A 24,806-nucleotide genomic window follows, 5' to 3' on the forward strand; every position below is an offset into this window, starting at 1 on the left:
CTATAAAGAGAAATTTTCCCTTCTGAGGCACCAATCATTTAAGGCAGGCAGGATAGATGCCTGACTCTTTCCCTTTTACCAGTTTTCAAACTAAAGAGGTAGTTCCTTAATATTTTCCAAACATGACCAACAGAGTTTTATTTTTGAAGTATAATTATGAACTCAATCCACTGCAATTTATATCCTTATTGATATAAGCTTGCAGAGAGCTCACTTAAGATGGGCTCTGAGTTCTTTTGACAAGGTCCTGGTCTTCAACAATGCCCTTGCTCTCTGGTATGACAAAGTGTTCCAGGTTCAGCTTGTACATTTCTTGCTTTAGACTGAAAACTAGTCATTTATTTCTCCAAGGGTTCTTTAGTCCTTTCGGTGGCAAATGGTATTTAGAGATAATATTTTTAAGCATGACTATATATGACAGAAAAAAGTCTATGGTTTCATAGATTTACAGGTTTTACACAAAAATCTATGTATTTATGGAATAGCTGTGTTCAGGGTCCTTATTAAGTCTAAACAAAGCAACAAAAATCGGCTTTCTACTTATAGTGTTAAAAGAAAATTTTATTTATTTATAACTATCCATTAATCTATCTTTGAAAACACTCTCATCTCTAAATTTTCTTCATGGAAGACCTGAAAAAAATCATTGTACTGGCATCTCATAATGTGACCATAATTACTGCTTTTCTACATTATCATAGGCTGTTTATTTGTTGGTTAATAACTTCTGTTTTTTTAACATCAATTTTTATTTTATTAATATAAAATGGTAAAAAAAATAGAACAGAAAAAATTATAATAAATAACAACCTCTTGTCCTTGCCTTTTTAAAAACTTACCCTCTTTTTCTTAGATGTTACCTCCATCAATCTAAATGATATACTGTCATTTTATGACTTAGTAACGTTAATTATTTATTTTTATTATTTTTTAAAATTTATTTTGTTAGTTTCAGGTATACAGTACATTGGTTAGACATTTATATAGTTTATGAAGTGATTCCCTCGATTACTCTAGCACCCATATTGGCTCTACACACAGCCATTACAATACTATTGACTATATTCCCTATGCTGTACTATTTTGTAACTACTGATTTATGCTTCATCCCTTCACCTTTTCCTCCCAGCCTCCCAACCCTCCTCCCCTCTTGCAGACACCATTACTATCCTCTGTATTGTGCTGTTTTCGTTTAGTTTGTTCCTTTTGTCCCTTAGATTCCACATATAAGTGAAATCATGTGGTATTTATCTTTCTCTGTCTGACTTATTTAGCTCAGCACTATAACCTCTAGGTCCATCCATAACGTTGAAAATGGTAGGATTTCATTCATTTTTTCTTATGGCCGAGTAACATTGCATTGCATATATGAACCAAAACTTCTTTATCCAATCATCTGTTGATGGACATTTCAGTTGCTAACTTGTTTTCTTTAGTCTAGCATTTATTATACAAAACCACTGACTTTTAATACCCAAATTTTTCAATCAACTATACAAATTATATAAAATCTTAAAAGATAAGTAATTCAATATTTAAAATATTGTGGACTGTTTGATGTAATTTTCATATACAGGCATAACCTATAGCAGCTGATACACTTTTCTAATGGTTTCTTTTTCAGGCAGTGCAGAAAAGCTTTACCAGGCAATGAATCAGTGAAGGATGAGGTATGAGGCCCAGAATTGTGCTAGATGGCACCAAACCAAATTGGGATAAAATTTTTGCTCCAGATGATTTAAAAAGAAAACTAAACATAATGCAGGAGATACAATCAGTTATGTGCTTTAAAAAGATAAACCATCTCTAAGTGAGTAAAAATATTCTGTGGTTACATAACAGAAAGAAGGGAACAAAAAAAGGACAGGTAAAAGAGTTATGACAGCTTTTAAAAATCCAAGAGTACAAGGAAGCAAGTCATTTGCTGCAGGTTCTGTCAATGAATCACTCTCTGGGTCTTTACTAAAAATGTTTGCCTAAGGACAGTAGTCTTTCCACATCTTAACGGGCCTGTAGCTCACAAAGACAGCTCACTATCTGCTTTCAAGGAGCTCATTAAGATGACCATGTGAACAATAAAACAGCACCTGATTTTTGCTTTGGAAAAATTCCAGTTAGTTACTAGGCTCACCACTCTATCTTCCAACTCCAAATTTCACCGAGATACCATAAATTCATGTCACCTGTGGTTGTTTTTTTACTCCTTTTGTTGATGATGCCTTCTGATTTTAGGTGAGAGAGTTTTGGATCCAGATTCCCTCTCTGCAGAAGGAAAGTGTTCTTCCTAACCTCTAGGAAGTCAGGGGGCAACCAAAGTGGAAAAAACAATTTTATTCCTGCTCTGCCAGCCATTCATTCTCTTCCCAATTCCTTCAGCTCCCACTTTTTCTACAGGTGCAACTCCAATATATTCAAACTTAAGTTATCCAGGTGGCTAAATAGTTACAGAAGAAAATTTATATTTGTCCAAATATTACACTCGGGGCTGATAAGACAGTATTTAATAGTCTTAGTTCTTCTGTGGACACCCGCTAAAATCCTAAGAATTCATTCTATTTTCTTGAGTGTCAACTTATCTTACAGTATAAAAGTAAAAGTACCTGCCCTTGTCTATTCTTCAGAAATGCTGTGTGTACATCGAGGAAATTCTCTATCATTTTAAAGTGACTCCATACTCCTATTTTGATCCTTGAAAGAATCTTGTGAAGGAAGCATGGCAGGAATTATATTCTTCCCTGACAAATGTGAATTCCTTGTCCTTTTGAAAGATTTAATTTGAATAATTTCCCAAGATTCAGTCAAGAAAAATAAATGATTAAGAAAGGTAAAGTAACATCATATGCTACAGAATGATGAGCCAATGTACCGTGCAGTGTTTATTCTCCTGTTTAGATTTTCAGCATGTCTTTCACACAGAAACAACAGTTTATTCTTACATGACCTGCCATCTGGTCCCTGGGACATAAGCTTTTCTCTCTGTGTCATCCTTATAAAAGAAGGAAGCCGAAGCACTGTCCCTTAATTTGTGGCTTTCAGTCAGAATCTTAACCAGATCACCACGTGTTTAAAGCCTGGTAAGAAAAACTGCACTGACAGCCGTAGATAAGCAAGGCACTAAAACCTATATTAGAGTCTCTGGGTTATGATACTGAGATATGGCATTTCACATTTATTTTGAAATGCATTTGCATTCATTACCTCTATTCGAGCATAAAGCAATAATCACAGTATATTTACACACTGTTTTTGTGAACGTCTGAACGCCTTTCTGGGAAGCTGGCAATGTACTTTTTGCAAACAGGAGAAAGAAAAAGACAAAAACAAAAATCCCTTCATACCTCCCACAGGCAAAGTCATGTTTCTGGCTTGTCAGTGGATAGCGACCACTGACACACGTGACTTCACAAAAAGGACAGCCTCAGCCTGAGGGCCAATGTGTTGATTTTGCCCCCATTTTACCCTGTCTTCAGCATTTGGTGGTAGTGGTAAGGAGAGAGGTCTGGCAAGTTTAGGCTTTGCAGCAGTGACTCAGCCATAAAGATTAGAAACTGCACGTCTGCTTACTGAAACAAAAGGAATTTTATGCGACTATGCGAGACCCTGAGTTAGCCTACTGAGGAAAGCACTGATAAAGGCTTGGTAAGTCCTGAATTGTGGAAACCAAAATATGAATTCTACCACCTTACCAGCCATGGACTCCAAAATCAATTACAAAATATTCTACAATTTTCCCTAAGAACAGATTTGGCAAGGTGCGTGAATTATTCCAGAAAAGTGTCTCTTCAAAATTCAACAAATATATAAAATGTCATAGCTAGCATTATGTGTGGCCATTAAATGAAATTATTTATGTAATTAATTTTGTCTGTCTGCTCCACCTTAACCCTTACAAACAGATCACAGGCCTGAAAGAGAGAGATTGAGAGAGAGAGAAAGAGAGAAAGAGAGAGAGAGAAAGAGAGAGACAGAGAGACAGAGAGACAGAGAGACAGAGAGACAGAGAGAAGTGTGTGTGTTTGGCGTGGGTGAGGAGGCCACTTTTCCTCATTTCCTCCCTTCACACTTTGATTACTCCTTTTGGAGGAAAATGCAGTATTTTTCTCCCTCCCCGGCAAGGCTCAAGACAGGCCAGGTGTCCTAGGATACTGGCTCTGGTCTTGTTTTGGGTGTGTGGATGTGAGCGGGGTTTGAGAAATTAATTTTGGGAATGAGGCATGTGGAACCTATTTTGATTTTTCGCAACTAACGTTTGAGTTTGCCAGGCTTCCCAAGTTTAGATACGACCATCTGCAGAAGAAGAGCTCTCTGTAAGTGGTTGACTATTGTCTGCAGCTCTGTAAGGAGGCTTCGTTTGGCTTATATTCACCCCAAACCCATTTTGAAGCGGAACCTTTAAAAGCCCTTCCTGTCTTGTTACCTGCTTTAACACTCCCTAAAGAGTCCATATGCCACTGGAAATTTCACTTTCAGTATAAAATATTCTGAAAATTCTACCTGCCCCATGCAAATATACTCCATTCACACATTTTACACTGACAATAACTATATCTATAGTGATGACTGTTTTTCTTCTCTCTTGTAACAATTTCTATGTTCATCATGTTCCCCCATTACTGGGAGAAGTACTCCATCTCCAGTAGTCTAAGATAGATAAATACATGCAATTCATCCTTCACCCAGTTTCACATGAATGAAAACAAAGAACAGACTAGGAAAGAGGTACAAAGAATATGGTATTTTTCTTTTTACATCAGGAACTTATTTCTTTGAACTTTGGCACATACAAATTTCTGAAACCCTTATAATAATCTATAACCCAAATGGTTTCTTAAGTAATGTTTAAGGACATCAGTGCTTCATAGGAAGCCCTGTCTCACTGACTAGGTGTTAGTTCCTTTCAAAGTGCCTCAGAAGCCACTGTTGGTATCACATCTCCATACGTGCCAAGGTGGGAGCAATGCCTGTGAGCCACAAGAACACCTCTGTTTACCAACCATTGGATGTATGCTTGGTCCCGGTCAAGGCCTCACCTTTAACCCCCATCTCACGGGGTGATCTTTGGTTCAAGTTTTTAGGATTCTCAAGGTTGGCCTGTTCTTACATACCAGGTAAAGGGAGATGCATTGTAAACATGGCTTTTTAGTCAGAAGAATTTTGTCATTCTAATGGAAATAGCCATTTTGCAAATACTTCTAAGTATCCAAAAACATTATAATAGAGTGTAAAAACAGATTTAGCCAATCACTGATATAACAATATGTCCTCCTCTTATAAGCAACATCTTTCTGAAATAACCTGTAAATATTTTGAAGAAAAATATTTTTACATTTATATCCCACATTGCAAATACCGAGTCAAAAGAAGAAATCCCAAAGTTGTTTTCAAAGACCACTACTTCTGCACTAGAATATATGTCATCAACCTGAGGAGGGATGAAGAGGTTGTCCCACAGAAGACATTCACTTAACTGTGTTTTCCTCTGAAAAACCTCACACCACCACCAAGAGATTCTGCCTGAGTGCCTCCCAGTCCTATCTCCCTAACAAAAGGCTGATGTGCAGTCTCCTGTGGCAGACCCTAATAATGAACTGGGCATCAAGTGTCAATGTGTCTCCTGAACCAGAAACTTCCTCACTTTTCAGCTGTGCGTAATTAATTCTCTAGATTCAATACCTCAAAGGGTAGCATTTCAACATTTAACCAAGGAAAGAATATCTCCAGATAATTCTTGGTTCATCACTTTCTCTTTATTGGTGACCTGAAATGTGGAGGCAGGGAGACTGTATTTGTTTGAGGAGAAGGACCAGGATGGAGTGAAGTAGGAGTCAGAGAGGGTATCTTTGAAAGACAAACCTTGACAAGATGAAATCTCTCTAGAGAGACATTACAGAAACTATATTGTTTCATTTAAAATTGGGTTTTAAAGCTTCCATTGAATTTGTGGAAAAATTGATGCCTGCATGGATTTTTGGCTGCGATGGGAATTTAGGAAGTCATTTATTGTTTTTAGTTAATTGCAGCGGTCTTGAGCCACTGTGGGCAGATGTGCATCTGTTTTATTTCTGTAGGGCTCTATGACACTGTTAAGGGATTAGACAATCAAGACTAACTCCTCCAGGCATGACCCTCCCTGGAGAGCTGCCACGAATGAGTTGAAGGCCCTCGTAGGGGTCTGAATGCAGTACTGACTTATACAAGGATGGTGGAGAAACAGCAAGACATGTCCACAATTATAAAATATGCATATTTTATTGAGGCACGGATATTGAACTACTATAACTTATTTTCTCAAAATTAGGCTATTTGCAGTTTAGAGCTAGTGAAGAAAACCAGTGTAAAGAACTTTAATACTAAGCTGGTTAAACAAACATTGGATAAAACATGAGTTTTATCAGAGGGCAGAGTTGCTTGCTCTGTATTCCAGGTGTTTTCTAGGCAGCCTACCATTGCAATTATTAATGTGCTCTTCATTAGCATTTGCTGCTTGATGGTCATGCTTTTAATATGGGCACAAAGTTCTAGTTAAGTGTGACAATCAGAAGTCTCAACTCCAGCTAATAACTGCTACCTCTCAGAAAGAATGAACAGAAAATAATACTCTTTTTCAGAGTGCCCGTCAATTTTACCATTAACTTACACTTTAAAATAGAAATATGGCACTCTTTTTTTTTTGACATATCACCAAGTATTACAAGAACTACTTAAAAAAATAGAATATGATTAAAACACAAATTTCTCCAACTGCCTGCAAAAGGAGATTCCATAAGAAGGCTTGAAAATCTACTTCCATTTTAATAGCTTTGTCATTATCTATATTAACCCCAACAGGTATTATTCAGTAGGTGGCTTACTTTGACTACCCAGAACATTGTAAGTAAATGCAACAGAAATGCAACTTTCAAAACAGCATATAGAGGTTTTGGTTTTTTAAAACTCAAAATTAACAACGATGTAATGATGGCCCTGAAATGACTTGGAAACTTGGCTCTTATCCAAGAAATGAAGAAATTTTGGAATTCTAAAAAAGTTCTTTGTGGCGTTCATAATGTTCACTAATTTGAATAAAACTTAGCTGCATATAATGCAAGAACAAAAAGCTAAGGTCATAAACACAAACACACACACACACACACACACACACACACACACACACACACACACACAAAGGGCATATCGTTTCTTCTTATGGTCAGAAATGTAGCTGATTATAGTTGATTATATTTGCCTAAATGTCCATCTGTTTCAAACAGTGAGTGGCTTGGTATCCATGCTCTGAAAATAATTTCGATGACCCAGAGCTCATTCCCATGCCACAGGGCTTGGCTGGTCTCCTCGGTCTCCTCGGGCACCAATTTCGCTCAGTGCCCCCCCACAACTTGGCTCCTTCTTGACCATATGCCTTCTGTTTACTTTCCCAGCCCTACTTGGCCCTGTTCCCTCTCACCCTGACCTTAGCTCTCTCCCATGATCCCAAGTCATTTCTAGTGAGGCCCTAAACCTGCCCCCAGCCCCACAAGACCCTAGGTCGACCTTTCAGGGCCTGAGTGCTGCTGCCACCATGAAGAGTGGTCATGCTCAGTTGTTAATCCACCCTGCATAAAACCGAGTGTGCATAAAATATAGCAGAAATGTAGCAGCTGAATGCACGTGCCACCAGTAGGTGAAGTCCTGTGGTGGGCACACTTTGTTGGGAGCGCTCCCCGCCTCCTGGCTCTGGGTTATCTTGTGCTCTCGGTGGTGCTGGTTCCTTAGGAACTTAGCATCTTCGGTTGTTTACGTTTTCTAAACCTTCTCATGAGATGCACCACGGCTTCAGTGGCGACGGCATCTCTCGCTGGGTCTGAGCCGCGACAGCCCCTCCCCCAGCCACCCCCTGCAACCACGTGCGACCGAAAGGCGGTGATCAACAATGTCGATATATCGGAGGAGATGCAAACAGGACTCGGTGGATGTGCTACTTGGGCATTGGAGAAATATAACAGAGAAGGACACTGCATCCCATATGAAGGAGTTTGACAAGAAGTACAACCCCACCTGGCACTGCACTGTGGGGAGGGACTTTGGTATTTATGTGACACATGAAACCAAACACTTCATCTACTTCCACCTGGGCCAAGTGGCCATTTTTCTGTTCAAATCTGGTTAAAAGCATGGACTATGCTACACACCGAGTGATCCATCCCAAAACAAGGACTGCAGCCTAAATTCCAAATACCAGAGACTGAAATCTGCAGCCTTGCCTAAAGGAGCACCTTGATCTTAAACCTTTGTGTTGTTTTGTATAGGGCATTCTCTGCATTCATGTGTTGTGGTTATAAAATAATTAGCAAAACGACCTACATTTGTATTTATTTTCTATTCTATACCTATCTGCCCCATGTTTTTTCTCCTGAAGATCCATTCCTTTCCAAAAAGAAATCCGTTGGAGGGGAAAAAACCTTCTCATAATAATAAAAAAAAAAAAAAAAATGAAGGATGACAATTTCAGGGTTAATTCTTAGGGATAATCGGGGCTCAAAGCCTCATGCAAAGGAAGAGGTTGTTCCCAGCACTGGGCACTTGGCACTGTTGACTGCCTCTCATGCTTCAGGAAGGGCTCAAATGTCAAGTCCTCAGCAAGTGCTCCCTGACCACCCTCTGAAGTGGTCTCCTCCAGTTACTCACACATCACACCGGTGGTGATACTAACACGGTCTGGAATTATCTCATTTGTTTATTGTCTGTTTACTACCTCCTGTCCCTATAAAGTCAGCTGTATGGGAGCAGGTCTTTTACAGAATATATTTTGTTTACTGCTGTACCTCCTGGGTCGATGGCGGTGCTCGACACATTAGTGGGTGCACAATAAATAAAGGCCAAATGAATGCATATGTGGGAGAGTTTTGTGGGGAGGGGAACTTCACAGGGTCCTTGAAATTATACCATGTAAGCAACTGCCGATATGTGTCTCTAGTGCTAAGTGAGATGGTTAGGAGGGGATAAGTTAGAGTTGAGTGGATTAAAGAACTTTGCGTTCTACGTCTAAAAACCAGAGGTAGAAAAATGTGCCATTCACCATGTCTCCAACACTGTATGAAAAGCTCACCAGCTGTATTTCAACTTCATGAGAGCACTGATCTAGGAGTCAGGGGTGTGGGCTTCCACAGTTACCATCAACTCGATGGATAAACCTGGGCACATGTGACTCGCCTCTTTGCATATCCTTTACTTCACAGGAATAAGGAGTTAACATGCATTTTTCTCATTTGGTCTTCACAACAAAGCTATGTGATGGCTACTGCTTTTATGCAATTATGTGGGAAAGGATAGAGACACCTGTGCAGTCACAATTATTAAGTGGAAGAGCTGGGATTTTGACCTAGGACTGATTCGAGGATTGTTGCTCTCAACCAAGTCCCCTTCTGTTCTCAGTCTTTATTATGTCATAACAGTAAGCAGGAAGAATAAAGAACTCCGAATGAGGCCACAACTGTGGTCTTTGGTAAAACCATTTTCCTTTTTTAGTTCTACCAAGGCCTCATTTTACATTTTCAATTTAACCAAGATGATTTGGTCATTGTTAGCATTCTCTCTGAAGAAGAGCCTGAAATGTTGAGATTTGGGTGACTTGTAAACTCAGTTTACTACTGGGAACGATTTTTGGCTCAAAAACCTGCCAGCTGTAACATATAAGCCATGCTAATATTTTAGGAATCACCATATTTTACACTTCCAGTTACTACTAAGTCTCTCAGTTTGTTTTTGTGGTAGTTTAGTCAAAATGAAAAGAGATCAAGTTAATTACTGCTTAGAACTTTTTTCAACACTAATAAAAGACTTCAGGTTCATATCTTGACTACGTGTTTAGAAAAATCTATTACTTTAATATAAATAAATCTCCTGGTATCCCACTCTTAAGAGATTGCTGCCTATCTAAAGGTCTGTATTTTCACTATGGTAAAATTCATTTTTAAACTCATGAGAACATTTTGAAATGGAAATGAAAATAAAATTAAGCCTAAAAGGATGAGTGAAGTGCAGGCCAGGGTTAAAATTTGTGAATTTGACTCTACCTCTTGGTGCCATCTACACTTAATTCTTTCCTTAACAGACTCTGCCACAAAATGGCCAATTTCAAAATGTAACAGTGTAATTGTAACATTAAACTTCTTAGATAGTAGCTTAGTGGACAAGGTACTGATCAGCTTCCACATAAACCCATACCCCAACCCCAGAGAACATACTGCAAATTACATACAAGATGGCTGCACATTATGAGAACAGGAAATGGAAATTTCGGTTGTTGCTCTAGCTGAACTAAGATTAGTAACGTTCGGCCAAATTGATGTAGCTCTCCAAACTAGGGAAACACTATCCAAACTAGGAGCACTATTTCGTCACCAGTTCTCCAAGCCATTGTCCCCAAAACTTCCTTTCCCAGCTGAAATGATTCATTTTGGCCAGCGAATGAATTTCCCTCTATCTTTCTATAATTCCACCCCACAGTGGAGTTCATCCTTCTTTCTCCTTACCTAGTTTTCTAGTACTCTTATTTGGGCAACCAGATACCAGTCCTATCTTCCTTGTATATTGGATTGGAAGAAGAGTTTTTTTCTTTTTTAAACCAACAGCCTCACCTACCATTTATTTACTGGAATGAAAAATAAAGAAGAGACTGAGACTTTTGCATCAGAAGTACTCAACACTCCTTGACAAAAACCAATACGTGCACATTCTCTCTCTTTCTCTCTCTCTCTCTCTCTCACACACACACACACACACACACACACACACACACACACTTAATTTGCAGTACCTCTCTGCTCTCTTATCTACTGCCTTGTTATAGATCAAAAGTTAAAACATTACTATCATCAGTGTAATAACACTGTAATTTTCAAAAGGAAGTGCAGAAACTGAGCATTTGAGTAAAAAGTGGGTAAGAACTGAGCCCTGCTCAAATTTAATCAGGTACACAGATAACAGAGGGGCAGATACATGGTAAGACCCTTGGGTTTGGGAAAGAATAAGACTAGAAGTTTCTTATAATTCTTCAGGTAATTTTTCGCAGGGCAGGGGGAGCGAGGGGGAGGAAGTTAGATGTTCACTAGTTAGAGTCATTAAAGCCAAATGGACATCATCAGTTCTGGGCTCCCTTGTTAACAGTAAAGGAAGCAAGCAATCATCTTATTAAAAAAAAAAAAAAAGTCACGTCCTTGGCCATGGTAAACTAAGGGAATCACAGGATGTCCTGTCTAATGGTATCTGGCTTCCTTTCACGGAACAACTTCAATTAACGCGAAAAGAACACTCTCAACTCTCAACTAATAATTGGGTGGCTGTGACCTGCTCAGTCCCAATCAGAATGCAAAAAATAATAAAAATCTACTAGTAGGCCTAGGGCATTTGTAAAATCATAAGTGACCTTATATTTTATAATATCTTTAGATTTTGAAACATATGGCTAAGAAATCTGGCTTTTAGCTGCAAAGGTTCTAGAAGCCAAGCATCCCCACCATCTCAAAAAATCACACAGTATCTCAGTAGATCCTTTAAGGCAGTGGTCCCCAACCTTTCTGGCACCAGGGACTGACTGGTGCTACTATGAGATTCTAATGCCTGACGATGTGAGGTGGAGCTGAGGCGATGATGCTAGTGCTGGGGAGCGGCTGCAAATGCAGATGAAGCTTCGCTCGCTCAACCACTGCTCACTTATTGCTGTGTGGTCTGGTTCCTAACATGCCATGGACTGGTACCAGCCTGCAGGTTGGGGACCTCTGCTTTAAGGTAAACCCAAGACCTTACCTGGTTTTTGCTTCCCAGTTTCTAAATTCTATTTAAGGCAATTTCTCTTATTTCTCTAAGGGAGAAAATGTCAGGCGTCAAACTGGTAATAACGAAACTGCCAAGTTAGAAAGAATGAAAATGGAGCAAGGAAGAGTAGGAAAGAGTTTGACTAAGAATTAAAAAAAAAAAAAGGGAAAGGCATCCAATGCTTTAATTATCGTGGGCAAAATTTTGAAAATACGAGAATGGTTCCTTGCTGTCTTTGAAAAAAGAAAGCATTTCTACATACATTTTTGTCTTAAATTTAATAGTGGAAAATCTGATCTAGTGTTAAGGAGACACAATACAAAGAAAAGAATATCTACATAATTACAGGACTATGCACAGAATTAAAAGAGCATCTACTATCTATCAAGACCCTAAAGAAAACCTAGCTGGTAAATTTAACTGTTTCACATCAGACTTTTAGAGTGGGTTTAGTGTTTTTTTCCCCCTAAGCTAAAATAATGATCCTGTTATTACTTTGCAGTTTCTTTTAATATAATCACTTGTACTTCCTGAGAGCTGGACCTGTTAGAGGCATCGTGGACAAAGATCAGGGAGAAACGACTATTTTTTTTCTTAAAAAGTTTATATAGGTTAAGAACACAAGACTCATACCCAATAAAATCTAAGTCGAGACCATCTTATAGTATCCAGAATATATTTTTACAATCATTTTATAACAATAAAACACCTAATTTTAAAAAATGGGGAAAAAATATGAACACACGCCACTAAAGATACACGAAACACCAATAAGCACACGAAAAGATACCCAACGTTACTAATCATGAGGGAAACATAAATTAAAATCTAAATGAGATACTGTTACACATCCGTAAGGATAACCAAAATTTAAAAGACTGACGATACCAAGTGTTGCCAAGAATGCGAAACAGCCGGCACTCTGATATTCCGCTGGCAGGAACGTAAAATGGTACAGCCGCCTTGGACGATTACCTGCAGTTTCATAAGTTTCTCTTTTAATTTTTTAAAATTCAAAAATATGCGTTTGTTTATTTAAGTACAGTTGGTATACAACATTATATAAGTTCAACAGACACAAATTATACGACCCAATCATTCCATTCCTGGGTATTTACCCCAGAAAAATGAAAACGTGTTCCTACAAAGACTTGTACATTGATATTCACAGACTTCATTCATGATCGCTAAGAACTTGAAATAACCCAAATGTTCATCAACTGGTGAATAACAAACAAAATATGGTAAAGCCGCACAGTGGAATACTACTCAGAAGTGAAGAGTACTGAACTGCCAATAAACCCCATCTGGATGAATCTCAAAATCATAACGCCGAGTCAAAGAAGTCAGACACTAAAGAGTATAATCTGTATGATTCTACTTACAACAAATGTAACCCAGACTATGGTGACAGAAAGCAGAACAGTGGCTGCCTGTGGCTGGAGACAGAGGACATATGAACTCCGAAGGGTACCAAGAATCTTCTGGGAGTGATGGCTTCAAGGGCATATACACTGCCAAATCTCACTGAATCACACACTTTAAATGGATGTAGTTTACCATATGTAAATTTTTATTAAAGTTGATAACGGGGTTAAAGACTAAAGTATAATTTGTTTGAATTTTTTTCCACATTAAATTTGGACTTTTAATGAACATCAACTATGTGCCAGGTATACTTTGCATTCTGTCTCATTTAAATCCTCACTAAGAACTCTGTGAGGTTGATGCTGTGATTATCCTCATTTGCACATTAGGAAACTGATACTTAGGCTAAAAAATTTGTTCCAGATCATATAGATAGTTAGAGAGGGGTGGAACTGGGATAGAGAAGTCTCACGCCAGAGCCTGGGCTTTGCCACTGCACCTCACTATCTCTCCAAGTAGCAACCTGGGACTTTAAGGACCCCAGCTGGTCTCAATGTGGGGTAGGAACAGAGGGTTTCAGGCCATCTTTTTGGCCCAGGCCAACTTTCGAACTGGAGCTGAGGGAGCAGTGACATACTCATCACACGGGCTGGAAACATTTTCACTGTTATTCATGTTGACATCTTAAAGTCAGTGGTACGACAATGCTGCCTGTCAGAAATTCCAGGGAGAGAAAAATTGGCTTCTCAGACACCAAATCTGCTTTTCAATTTATTGTGTGTTGCTAGCCTCACTAAGGGATTGTGGAAAGACTTACAGGTCCCCATTCCCTGTCATCAGCACTCCCTGCCCCCAGGTGGCTGATGACTCATGTCTTCCTCCCTTCCCCTGGAGAACAAGTGTAGTTGGGGCAGATTTACTCTGACCCCAGAAACAGAAAAGGAGAGAGAGGAGGGAGAAGCAGAGGCCTGGCACATCCACACAAGAGGCCATCGCCCTGAGCTGGGCTCACCCACCTCTGTCCTGCACCCACCAAATAACCCCTCTCTTCTGCTTCCTACTTTTCTAGCAGAGCTTGTCAGCTCACAAGCTCCACAAGCTTTCTATTTCATGGTTATTGATGGTGAGCAGTCCCTATAGCTGGGATGATGAATTCAAAGGTCTCCTTTTGTTGATTCTTAATTGGTCAGTCTCCACGGGGATTCACTCAGCCTTCACCCAGACCAATAGGTCAGGGGGCTGGAGCACGGGGGTATGGTGAATGCAGATGGCTTGTTTCCTGGCCAGGACTGCACTACCACTATCTGCACAGGTCACATGAAGGCCAGATATTGCTCAATAATTTCCATAAAGTGGAGGTTAGACTAAGGGTTGGGGGAGGTCAGAGGATTGTAGCAACATGGCTCAAAAAAAGCAATAACCTGTAATCTCACTGTTTTAGGGCCCCACACAGTACCTGACACACAGACGGAACTCAAAAAATAAGAAAACCAAAATTCAAAGAGTTTACGGAAGAAGAATCCTCACAGAGGACTGATTATTTTGCAGTTAGTGCAAGATTCATGGTGCATACTAAGCAGGCTAGACACATCACAAAAACAAAACAAAACAAAACAACACAAACCCACAGGAGGCAGCTTCAATGTACTCTAGAGAAAAATCAAACGAAATATGGACCATGGACTGTGATGTGTGAAACCTCAAAGGGCAGATGCTGCAGGAGCACATTTCATTTGTGATCTGTGATGTTTTAATGTAAGTGTGGTACTTGCATCAGGCAAATTTTTAATATCATCCATGTGACTTCAGTTAAGTTCATGAATATCTTGAGATGCTTCCCAGTATATCTCAGCATGTAAAACTCATTAAAATTAAGACTCTATAAAAAAAGGTACATGGGGACTTATCTGTCCAGTTCCTACCATTATTAGTTTATACCCTTTCAATTTCTCTAGGAACATCAAGTAAATATGAATATATACTCTCATTTTCTTTGCTTTTTACATAAAAGTATACTGTATTATTTTAACCTAGTGATGGCCAATACAAATATCCAAAAATTGGAGGATCAAAAGAGAGAAGCTTTTTACTTTTTCTCAAGTGGCGTTTTGTAAGAAAGAAGTAACCTTCCCACTACGTCAGTCACTCAACAAGGCTCAAACTTGTGCCTCCAGGCTATATGAAAACTTATACACAGTGGTCACAGTAGAGGACACACACATTCAAATGGTTTTTATTTACATGCTCATTTTCTGAAAGCTTTTTAAAATTATAGAAACAATAATTTTGCCTCTGCCAGGTATCAGCACAATAATCACAAAATTACTTTATTGGAGTCAGATGTGGATACCTTTCCATCTCAGATTCCTCCCATCAAGCACTGCCTCCTCTCGGCCTGTTGTCCCTGATACTAGATGCTTTTCAAGGAAAGGTTGTGCATTATTTTTATTTGTATTCCATGTGCCCAGCGTGGAATTTAGCATATAGAAGGAACTCAGTAAGTTTGCTGAAAGACTAGATTCTTCAGAGACTGTTAGAATTTTGGCTTATCATTTTAATATAACGATAATTGTATAATTTTTTAAAGAGTGGGAATTAAAATTTTTTTTTATTGTTAGCAGCCTGAAAACATGTTTTGGCATTCCAAAATGATAAAAAGGAAGTAGACTGGGTGGGGAAGAGAAGCCCATTTCAGTAGCTTCGATTTCTCCTGATTTGTTAAGCATCAAATGCAAACCTTGCAGGGAATCATGGAGGGCTCTTAAATGAAGGGATTTACTGTTTACAACCAAAGTACAGCCGAACAGAAAAAACACCTCCCTGAGATGTCAATGCCTCTGGCATTTTGGATAAATTACCTCTCAGGACCTTGCCAGGTAGGCTGACTGTAAAGAACAAGGAATTCATGTCTTAAAAACAAATGCTACTTCTAGGACAAGTAAAACAGGATCACAGAAATCTAAGGTGTACCTCACCTGAAGAGCACTGTCCTTTTAGGATTATGCAACGACAAACACTGGCCATAAAGCCCAGGACCAATTCTGCATGCATGATCACAATTTCACGGACTCCCACCAGTGCATGCTGTATCATTTAACACGTGCTCTTTCACATCTCTTGCCCTAGTCTTCTTCTGTTTCACGTCATGGCCCAAATCTGGTCCTTTTGGCACATTTTACCTGCATAAACCAAACGAGGTCTATAAACAACAGGAAGACTGAGCTCTAACCATATTTTCTTTACTAGAGAAACTACACAAAAGGACACCATCACTTAAACAGCCGAGCATCCTACGGGTATATCACCATCTTCTGCTCCTTCAGAAAAAAAAAAAAATAATAATAATAATAATAATGCTTTAAGTAAGAAAGTCTGTCCTGGTTTAGGTGAGTAATATCCTAATTAGCCCGGGGAGAGTTAACATTGAAAAGGCACAAGAATTTTTTTAGTAACCTACTAAGAAATCATTTCTTGGTGACCTATAAAACTGTTTACTCTTTACGTCACTAATGATTTATTTTCATTAAAATAAATGAGCATTTGGGAACGCATTTAACAGAAAGATATTTAGGAGAAATTTCTTTGATTCATGCTAGAAGGCAAAAGTTTTATAATTTCAGTTTTGGCCTATGTAAGCTGTAAGTTTCCATTTTCAAAGAATTCTCTGAACATAATATAAATTCTGAGGGCCAACAAGACCAAGATAAACAATCGGAATTTTAAAATGAACTAAAACAATGTTCATATGATACAAACGGGATGTGCGTGGAAAAAAGGCTGCTGGCATAGTGCTTAAGGGTCTAGATGAGTGTGACATATCCACTTTGGTACTACAGAAGGTGATAGCTGAAAGACAACCTAAAGTCAGGAAAATGAAACTATTCTAACATATTTCATTGTGGGAAAGGATACTTTTCTCAGGAGAGGAACAAATCAATTTTTCCTTTAAAGTGAAACTGACAAAATTCAAAAGTAAACAAATCTACACAATCCAGTAAATTCTCAGTCTACTGAAGCCTGCCATCAGGGTGACCACCTTCCAGCTGTCAGAAGACTTGGCACGGAGGCCGCATGGAGCACCCTCAACAGTTTCATCGGAGTCATGTCTGCAACATTTATGGCATTAAATGACTCAGAAGAATCCTTCGCCGTGAAGTACCAGACACCTTGCTTTTGAGTTTGGGAGAATCAGAACAGTATAAATGTAGACTAGCCACCCCTCGAAGTCAGGTTGCTAACTATGAAGTAGGCTTCAGCAAGTACAGAAGCCACTGCCAGACCCAAGTACCAGTCCAGTTACGGGAGGAAGCTATGCTGGTTGCTCCTACTTGGGAGAAGATGCTTCGAGCCAGTCCACCTTGTCCTGACTGCTACACTGGGGCTTGAGAGAGTTCTCTCATGGAGAATTAAGGATTCCTAGTACTTCTGGACTCTGCTCCACGGGGCACTATTGGAACTTCATTTTCCTTTTAACTCTCATTTCAAAATGGGAGATCAATTCCGGCATGCACACTCCTGTTTACATTATGCTGTTTTTCAATTAATGAGTTTTCAGTGGCTTTCCATGTTCAAGTTCTGACCACTTCAATGCTTTTCAATGCTCTTACCTTATTTTCCACTACTGCCTAATGTGCACCTTGCCAGACCAAAGAAAATTCTGATTCTAAAGCCTATGCTCTTTTCACCCAAATGTTTGGTCTCCCACTGTGTCTTTTAACTTCTCACAGCATACTGGCCCGGAGGGTATCTTTTTCTACTTTGTCACTGTGGGCTCAGGAAACTTTTGTAAACAAGCCAAATATTCAAAAGGCAAATAAATCTATTACGAAATGAGCTGCTCGCACATCTGACTTTGCTAGAACTCTAGGCCCTTGAAGAGGCATCTAGCAGAGAGCTTGCCCAGAGGAGATTCTTAAGTTTTTGTCAAATTAGTTCTCCAAACCAGATATTTAGATTAGTCCCAATATTTCCCCCTCCATTAATCTAAAGGAATATCACTGCAGCTTCAAGAGGACCCTGTAAATACAGAAAAGATATTGCTTATGGAAACCATTGTCCTAAATTCAGAGGACCATCTCAAACCACTGTTCTGCTAAGATAATGTACTGTAAATAGATACGAGTGGTAACAACCACTGCTGAGCAGGGGTGAGCTCTCACCAAGGGCACCCAGAAGAAGGCCATCCCTGTAACAGAAACTCTGACAAAGAACCCTGAAAAGAGGTTAAAAAATTGGGCACCTAGTAATCAAAGCATCAAGTAATCCTGTGATTTTTACAAATACTAAGAAAAATTAAGGACAAAAATAATTATTTTCAAAAACCTCCTATGGCAGTAGTAAACCCAGATGATACTAATACATATGTAATGGAGGCGAATAAAACTATACTTTTGCTGTCTGCAGCTGCACTGTTTGGGGGAGTATGATCGGAAATGTACATTCTGGTTGAAGCGAGCCATGTTACAACAGCTTCTATTAAATGGAACATGCTTTCACAACTCTATTTTTTATACACGCACAAGATTTTTCTTTTTGTTTTTCTTAACAAGAGTTCATTTTTCAAAGTTGGCAAAGTTGGATGTCAGAGTCAATGTTTTAGGCTTAAGTTTTCATTTTGTTTTTCTTTATAGTCCATTTCCTGGGGCCAAGTAATTTTTTTAAGTATTCAGAAACATACGCTACTGTAGTTGCATGTTCAAACACCCACGTGGAAATAGTCCTCTGGACTTATATATTCATTCTTAAAAGCTTGGAGTATGCAAACAAAGATTTGGTGGGCAGAGGGCCAGCTAATAAATCTCATTTCCTACTAGCATCTGCAAGAAACAGCTATATGGAGTGGCCTCTCCAGGGAGAGCCAGAGCGGGACTCGCTCTGTGAATTAAAGTGTCACCTCAAATGCCCCACGCCACATTTATATCATTTTAAGCGCCTCTTAACATACATGGATTTCTAGTGTTCATATCTGCCATGAGGAAGGTGGGGCCGAGGAGGCCATCACACAGTAGTGGACATAAGCCATGGAAACGAGTCCGCAGGGCTCTGCTGAGCCACTTTTGCGTCTGCTCTTTCAACTGATGTGACTAATGGAGGGGTAATTTTCTAAAGGAGCATTGCTCTTCTCACCAAAGTGCATACAGGTTTCAATAATGATTTACTACCCACTCTAGTCCAGGCTGGAAAAACGGGCTCTGTTTACACTAAGAGATACCTGGGTCAAGGTGTCTGGGCCATGAACCATATTTGACCCTTATTTATAAACGCTCTAGTGCGAATGTTATGGTGATAACGTCTCCTGTTGGGAAGAGTGACCACTTGCTCACTGACAGTGCTAGGAAGCACTGTCTTGTTCTTTAGCTGTCTCCTCCACCTCTCAGCTGCACCACCAGGTGAGGGGTGTTCTTGTCCTGGAGTTCCTAAGAGAGTCCCCTTTCAGTAAGCACAGCATTCTTCTTATATTTACGTAGCCTTTTTTTCTTTTAAGTAAGTCTTTGTCTTAAATGTGTGAAGTTATCCTCACAAAAACTTTATAAGAATGCAGTGAGATATATGTAATGAGCAGATGCAGGTATCTCTAAAAAGATAAAGGACCTGCAGGGGCCTATCTAGAAGTCAGTAAGGAACCAGAAAGGGAACTGCCTTTCATCATCCTGGGGCTCTGGGCTTACACAGGCCCTCCATAGGGACTCAAACAGAACTCTCGAGAATATCTCATTGGTGGAGGCTATACTGAACCTACGGCCAAAGAAAAACTTACGTGGTTACACCTCTACTCTGGCTTTCAAATTGCCTTCCAAGTTTTCTTAGCAATTAAACTGCAATATTATTCCAGCCTCAGGATGCCAAAATAATTACAGAACAGTTCCTGCATAAAAAAATGTGTCACATTTTTCCTTCCCTTATGCCCCTACCCAAAAATAAGTGGTAGTTATGAGACACTGGTCATCTACTTTGGAAGAAAAGCAGACCAAGGACAACATCAGCTGTGTCTGTCTCCATGCGCACCCTTCGCATAATATAACACAAATGCAGTTTTGGAGGCTTCCCTCCTCATCTAACCTATGACATGTCTCACTATAGTGTTCAGTAATCCTATTACATAAAATACAAATGCAATAGTGCTCATTGTGACTTAAGAATTTGTTCAGACAGATCTTTATTCAAATTCGGTTTTGTTTTTCACATAATTCCAGGTACCATTAAAGAGACTCAGAAAGCAAACTGGGAATACTTTAGGAATTGGAAATAACTTGAATTAAAAAGGTAAAATTTTATTTTAAAGCAATAATTTATCACCAAAAGGTAGCATTTAAGCTTTCCACCAAGTGATTTTTCCATTGCCATTTTAAGTCAGTTCATATGACTAATAAAACCCAACTGGGCCACATCCTTTGGCCCACGTGGTAAAATCTGAACTCTGTCTTAAAAGCAACTACTACCTACATAGCAGAGAATAAATTATTTAAGAAATGAGGGCTTCAAATGTATCACCTGTAAGAACAGTTTGAGTAAGTGAGGTTTAAAAGCAACTCAGGGTTTTTGTTTTTGTTAATTTTATTTTAGGTTTCAGAACGTTCACAGAGAAAGGTGAAGGGTAAGGGAGAGAAGGAACCCAACCTTCCAATCACAGGGGTCTCCAAAAGGAGTCTCAGAGGTTGTGGACCAATTTTGGTTTATATTAAGAGAATAACAAGCACTTGGAATCTGTAAGGATGCCATGTCAACATATTAGTTGGAACCATAAGGCATGAGATTTTGGTGACCTTAGGGGCACAGCCAAAATTAACTCCAAGTATTTACATAACTGCCAGAGATGATGGGGCAAATGTTGCTTATCATTTTTTTTTTTTTTGAGTCAACAGTGTTTCTTCAGTCAAAGAGAGAGGAAGTGGGGTACTTTTACTCCCATTTTATAAACATGCTACAGTGATATACACTGAATATTCTACCCATAATGCCATCTGAATGTTTAGATGAAGGCATTAAAAAAAAAGAGTTATTTCCTGTTGCTCACTAGCTGAGAGGATGCGCTTTAGAGGTATGTGTGCTCTGCCTCAAAGCACAAGCATTGTTAGCGGTTATCAAGGTAACATTTAAAAATAACTACTTGGTACAAAAGAACTTCAGAGGAAATATGAGTGAAGCTATCAGTCTCCCTTCAAGTCTGGCCTTGAGCTGCATTAGGCTCTAGCTGCATTCTCCATTACATTGTTATCCTTATCAAACAATGCAAACAATTTTAATGAGCTTATCTACAAGAACATATTGCCAGATATGCTAATGTAAAAATGATGCCAACCTTACAGGCCGACTCATTAATCAAAAGGCTCACAATACAATGACCAAGATCAGCCCCATCCTCAAATCAGACCTCAGCAAGATACCAGGAATTACCTTCCTATTGTAAATAAGGAGGGCGGGCTCCCACACCCATGCGGAGGCCATAAACTCCTAAGAATAGGCATAACTGCACCGTTTTCTTCAAGTTCATTGCAGTCTAGTCGCTTTCTAATAAACCTTGGAATCTATGGAGAAAATTTTGGTGAACGCCTGACACCATGACCTCTGCTGTCAATCCCTGCACCAATCAGCGAGCAGAATTCTTACAAAGCTCCATCAATCTGGCGGTTTAACATCACAGACTGCAGCCTAATCTAGAGGATTCCATCTTTCTTGCACACACACACACATCAGGGCAGACGCAAACATTTTTTTCTAGCCATCCTCCTGTCTTTAGGCTCAGCGTACCTAATGGCTCCTTTAAAATCTAAAAGAGGAGGAGGAAAGGAAGTGCTACAGCCTGTCTCTCTTTGCAGAGAGGGGAAAATTACTTGCATTTTTATCAATGTGGAAGGAAAGAGATGGAGGGAGATCCCTTGCAGGCAGCAAACCTATTCACAAAATGCTCTCCATCTGCAATCGTGAAGCCTCAAGGCATGCCCAACATGACACATGGAAACGGATAGCAAAGAATCACGATCGCCTTTAAAAACGCACGTCTGCAGCCCAGTCCAGGGGCAGCGTCTGCTCCATTATATAACGGGCCGGATTTCCGCGCGCCCCCGCCGAGGTTCCCCGCCCGGCGCCGCTCCCGGTGCCAGCCCCATTACCTGTAGGAACGCTCCCCGCGCACGGTGTGCTTCCGGAAAGGAATGATGGTCCCGTTATCCTGGATGATGTCGTTGTTGTTCTCGCCATTTGGGGACAGGGTTTGGGTCGGACCAGGCATTGGCGCACTCCCGAGATAGGGAACAAACAGCTGCGGGCCGGCTGGTGAGGAAGGTGGCTGTGTCTTTCCTTCCCGCTCGCCTGCTCCTCGCGCAGACCGTGCCTGCTCGCTCCTCCAAGCTCAGGCTCCCGCCCCGCCCCGCCCCGCCCTCCCGGGTCCCGCCCTCCCGGCTGCTGACGTCAAAGCGCCGGCAGCAGCAGCCTGGTCACGTGGCCAGGCTCGTCCCCATAGCAACTCGCTAACTCATCACCTCGGTTCAATTCGCACAGGGCCGCGACGTGACCACGCCAGCAGCTCCAGGCAGGCACCCGGGCAGGCCTACATCTGGCATGTAAAACCCCAGGCCACCCCAGCCCCCCTCGCAGACTCGCCTGGTCTGAAAACCAACTCTTCCTCTAACCATTTCCTTTCCGACCCGTGCTCCAACTGCAGCTGTGTACACAAAAGAGCGATTCAGGCAGAGGGGTGTGGGAGACCCTTTAACTCCTTCAATACCAAATCCTTATACCGTTAAAATTAAACTCAGTCTGGTTTCAGAAAAATATAGTAAGACCCGGTGGCCTGCTTCTAGAAAATGTATCAGACTAAGGGTTTCGAATTTCCAGCTTCCTGCTCCATTCTCCAAACAGCATCAGCCTCCTCTTCCAAAGAAGCCCCAAACCTGAAAACCTAAGAGGAAGCTGCATATCCTTCTAACCAATGTAAGCTTTAATAACGATTAAAGATTGCAAATTAAGAGATTTTCTGCACAAAAGAATCTCCAAAGAAGGTTTGTGAAAAAGATAACTACCATTTTTAGAACATCATGGATATTCAAGACCCCCTAATTCAAATTCTTATACTGCCTCCTGATACAAATAATTAACTCCTTGTCATTTATTTCATTTTCATTTTAATTAAAGTGAACACCCAAGTTAGGATTTGGAAGCTCTCAACATTCAAGCTGTTCTATTTCATTGCAAAGCAGTTTTCAAATACACTGGCTATGAACAAGAACTATTATCCCAACTTCAAAGATGAATAAACTAGTAAGATTAAGTAACTTGCTCAAGGTCGCATGAAAGTGTGAACTGGAGCTCCAAAATGACATCAGTGTGACTGGACAGTAGTGAACTGTGTTTACTGTGAACTCAAATATTGTAGATCAGGTAAGAATCAAGTATTTTATGTACATTCTCAACATGACCACTGAATGGTGAATATAAATTGCTATTATTGTACAGTCTATGGATTAGATTATAAACTCTCAACAGACCCCAGACGTGTCCAATGCTTTTCTCCAGAGGGAAGAGAGTTTGAAGGATTCTCTGCTTATCAAAAGCGGTTTCTGACCTTTTTTGGGATGGGAAGGGAAGAAAAATTGGGATATAAAAACAGCATAAATATATGCAGCAGAAAATACTAGGCTATATGGCTCATCCTGTCACATCATTGTATGGTTCATTAGCTTTATCATTTTATGATACGGATATTAAAAACAAGTAAAAACTTTGTCATTCCTGACAATTCTCCAGCATATCTCCCTGGTAATAAGTTATTTCTGGCAACAAGCTACTAGAATTAGAATCAAATGATTTACAACCCAGATGGTAATGATATTCTCAAACAAGGGGCATTTTTTTTCTTATTTTATATTCTCCTTTCAGGCTCTATTTTAATAATATTATTTTCTGCTTCTCCAGTGAATTCACAGTGTTCAAGTGATTTCTTCACCCATATTTCAGCTTACATGAAAATTTTTTCTCATACAGTAAAGATCCAATTCTGACCTAAAACTTACAAGGTATATAGTTATATCTAAGAGATATACACCAAACCTCATATTGCACAATGAGCTGAAGAGGCTTGAGAGTATAGTCATTGCTACAAGGATCCATGCTTCCTCTTACTACTTCTGTCACTGAACCCACCATGGTTGTCAATTTCCTCACTAATTTGTTCCCTTTCACAAACGCTTCCCCTTTCTTTAGGGACAGTCTGAAGCTGAGAGAGTCTACAAATCAAATATTTAATGTTTTCAGAGTATGCTCTCTCATTTTGGTTTTTTTAGTACAGCTTACTTTTCCATGATCCCATATTTAAGTAATAGGTTAGACATCGTTGGTGTTGTCATAGGGACGAAATTGTCAGAATTTGAATGTATAGCTCATTGATTATACTGACTAATTTTGTGGAGGGAATACTCCCACTGTTTCTAGGCTGCTTGTAAAGGACAAGACTATGGCCAAGAATTTGGGTTATGGGCTGAAAGGGGTAAGGTAGTGAGTCAGGTAAAGGAGGTATCTAAGAGCCCTTGTAAATCTTCCTCTAGAACTGCTCTGAGCCACGTTGCTATAAAGGGATCCAGAGAGCTTGGGAGACCTGAGAATACCCTCTGAGATGCAGGGGTAACAAAGGTAATAATTTGAAAGTATTG

The 24,806-nt window shown here is 39.8% G+C and overlaps 1 protein-coding gene and 1 pseudogene across 7 annotated transcripts in view; one reads left to right on the forward strand and one right to left on the reverse strand.

Annotated features, from left to right (window-relative positions):
* The window catches only part of MAPRE2 (microtubule associated protein RP/EB family member 2), a 129,217-nt gene that overhangs the window by 59,386 nt on the left and 45,025 nt on the right, over positions 1-24,806 (reverse strand). The window contains exon 1 of one of the 7 annotated variants that reach the window (XM_039843248.1): positions 22,272-22,534. The exons of 4 other annotated variants lie outside the window; for them this stretch is intronic. In XM_039843248.1, coding sequence (XP_039699182.1) covers positions 22,272-22,390 — 119 coding nt within the window. In that variant the 5' untranslated portion in view covers positions 22,391-22,534. Of the gene's footprint in view, positions 1-22,271; positions 22,535-24,806 lie in introns of those variants that run through there. 2 more of the 7 variants (XM_039843276.1, XM_039843304.1) reach the window with 2 other exon arrangements.
* On the forward strand, positions 7,795-8,303 carry LOC120583358 (dynein light chain 1, cytoplasmic-like; annotated as a pseudogene).

This window comes from Pteropus medius, unplaced genomic scaffold, assembly GCF_902729225.1.
Source record: "Pteropus medius unplaced genomic scaffold, Ma_sr-lr_union100, whole genome shotgun sequence".
Classification (NCBI taxonomy): Eukaryota; Metazoa; Chordata; class Mammalia; order Chiroptera; family Pteropodidae; genus Pteropus; species Pteropus medius.